Raw genomic sequence first — 1,436 nt, 5'->3', positions numbered from 1 at the left:
GTGTGCGAAACGCAAATAAATACACCCATCGTCGAGGGGGTTTTGGCCAGATGCAGGCCGATAACATAAAGACGCCCACTCTATGACAACGCAAAACACACGATGAGTCCGATTCTGGGCTCAGATTTGCTCAATCATAAACGCATAGACAGATATCTTCAAAAAAGTATGCGAAACGCAAATAAATACGCGAAACGCTATAGAGTACAGTAGAAGAAATGTCTTTATTCTAGTATTTTGTCGCTCGCCCTTGTCCATCCAGAACTGCAAGCATACGCCGCGGTATGCTACGATAGAGCTTCTGTAGCAATTCGCCACTAATTGTTGCCCATACATCCTCAATCACCTCCTTAAGCTGCTCTATCGTATCGAACTGACGCTGGCGAAGATAGACGCGACGAGCCATGATTCCCCAAATGTTCTCAATAATATTAAGATCAGGAGACTTTGCGGGCCAGTCCATAGTTCTCACACCCTTCTCATTGAGCCAAGAGCGCGTGAATCTCGACCTATGAATAGAAGCTCCATCTTGCTGGTAAACCCAGTTCTCCATTTCCCCATACATCTCTGCGGAAAAAGGCAGTAGGGCCTTGTCCAGGGTTTCGCAGTACTTACCCGAATTTTGATTTCCATTTAAAAAGACCAAAGGGGATACCCCGTAAGGAGAAATGGCTCCCCAAACCATAACTGTAGCTCCTCCATTTTGCCTCTTAGAAAAAAACCTTTCATCTTTGCGCAAATCATGCCAATAGCAGGCATTTCCATCCGGTCCGTCGAGGTTGAACTTTTTCTCATCGCTGAAGATGACTTTGTTCCAAAAAAAGTCCCCCTTGCTTATAAAACGGCGCACCCATTTGACCCTTTTTTCGCGGTGCAGAGAAGTCATCATTGGGGCGGTCTTCATTTTCTATACTTTAGATGTGGCGTTGCGCTTAGAATTTGTTGAATTCTGCGGACTCCTACCGGCAAGTTGAGGTCTTGTTTTATGTCTCGAGCTGAATAGTTTCCCGTGGTTGCCCTTCGAATCATAGCCTTTTCTCCCCGGACAGTCAACTTTTGACCAGTTACATGCGCCCGAGACCGTGCAGGTCGACTGGGATTCTTTAAAAAGCGCTGCACAGCTCCTACGGACCTTCCCAATTCTTTCGATATGTCCCGTAAGGACATAAGCTGATGATGCAGGGCAAGGATCTGGCCCTTCTCGAGGTCGGTGAGCGGCGGGCCTCTTGGCATTTTTAATGCTAGTTGATAGTGGAAGATGAGGTAGGAAGACGTCAAGTGCCAGTCGGTATAGTACTGTGTCCTTTATTGTTTTGAAATGAAGACTACACGCCAGTTGCCCGCACTTTTCGATACTGTATTCTATGGCGTTTCGCGTTTTTATTTGCGTTTCGCATGCGTTTTTATATATAGCGGTCGATGCGTTTATAATTGAG

At 46.2% G+C, this 1,436-nt stretch overlaps 2 protein-coding genes across 2 annotated transcripts; both read right to left on the bottom strand.

Annotated features, from left to right (window-relative positions):
- Window positions 1-229: 229 nt before the first annotated feature.
- CHC_T00005959001 (hypothetical protein) lies at window positions 230-889 on the bottom strand. Its single transcript, XM_005717772.1, has one exon. It carries the CDS (start codon window positions 887-889, stop codon window positions 230-232), a length of 660 nt encoding a protein of 219 aa, XP_005717829.1.
- An 11-nt stretch (window positions 890-900) lies between these two features.
- On the bottom strand, window positions 901-1,233 carry CHC_T00005958001 (hypothetical protein). The gene has a single exon (XM_005717771.1). The coding sequence runs from the start codon at window positions 1,231-1,233 to the stop codon at window positions 901-903; it is 333 nt and encodes a 110-aa protein (XP_005717828.1).
- Between the last annotated feature and the right edge of the window lie 203 nt (window positions 1,234-1,436).

The sequence above is a fragment of the Chondrus crispus genome, genomic scaffold (assembly GCF_000350225.1).
Source record: "Chondrus crispus Stackhouse genomic scaffold, scaffold_33, whole genome shotgun sequence".
In the NCBI taxonomy this organism is placed as follows: Eukaryota; Rhodophyta; class Florideophyceae; order Gigartinales; family Gigartinaceae; genus Chondrus; species Chondrus crispus.
The sequence above is the reverse complement of the archived record's forward strand: the minus strand, read 5'-3'. Positions and strand labels throughout refer to the sequence as shown.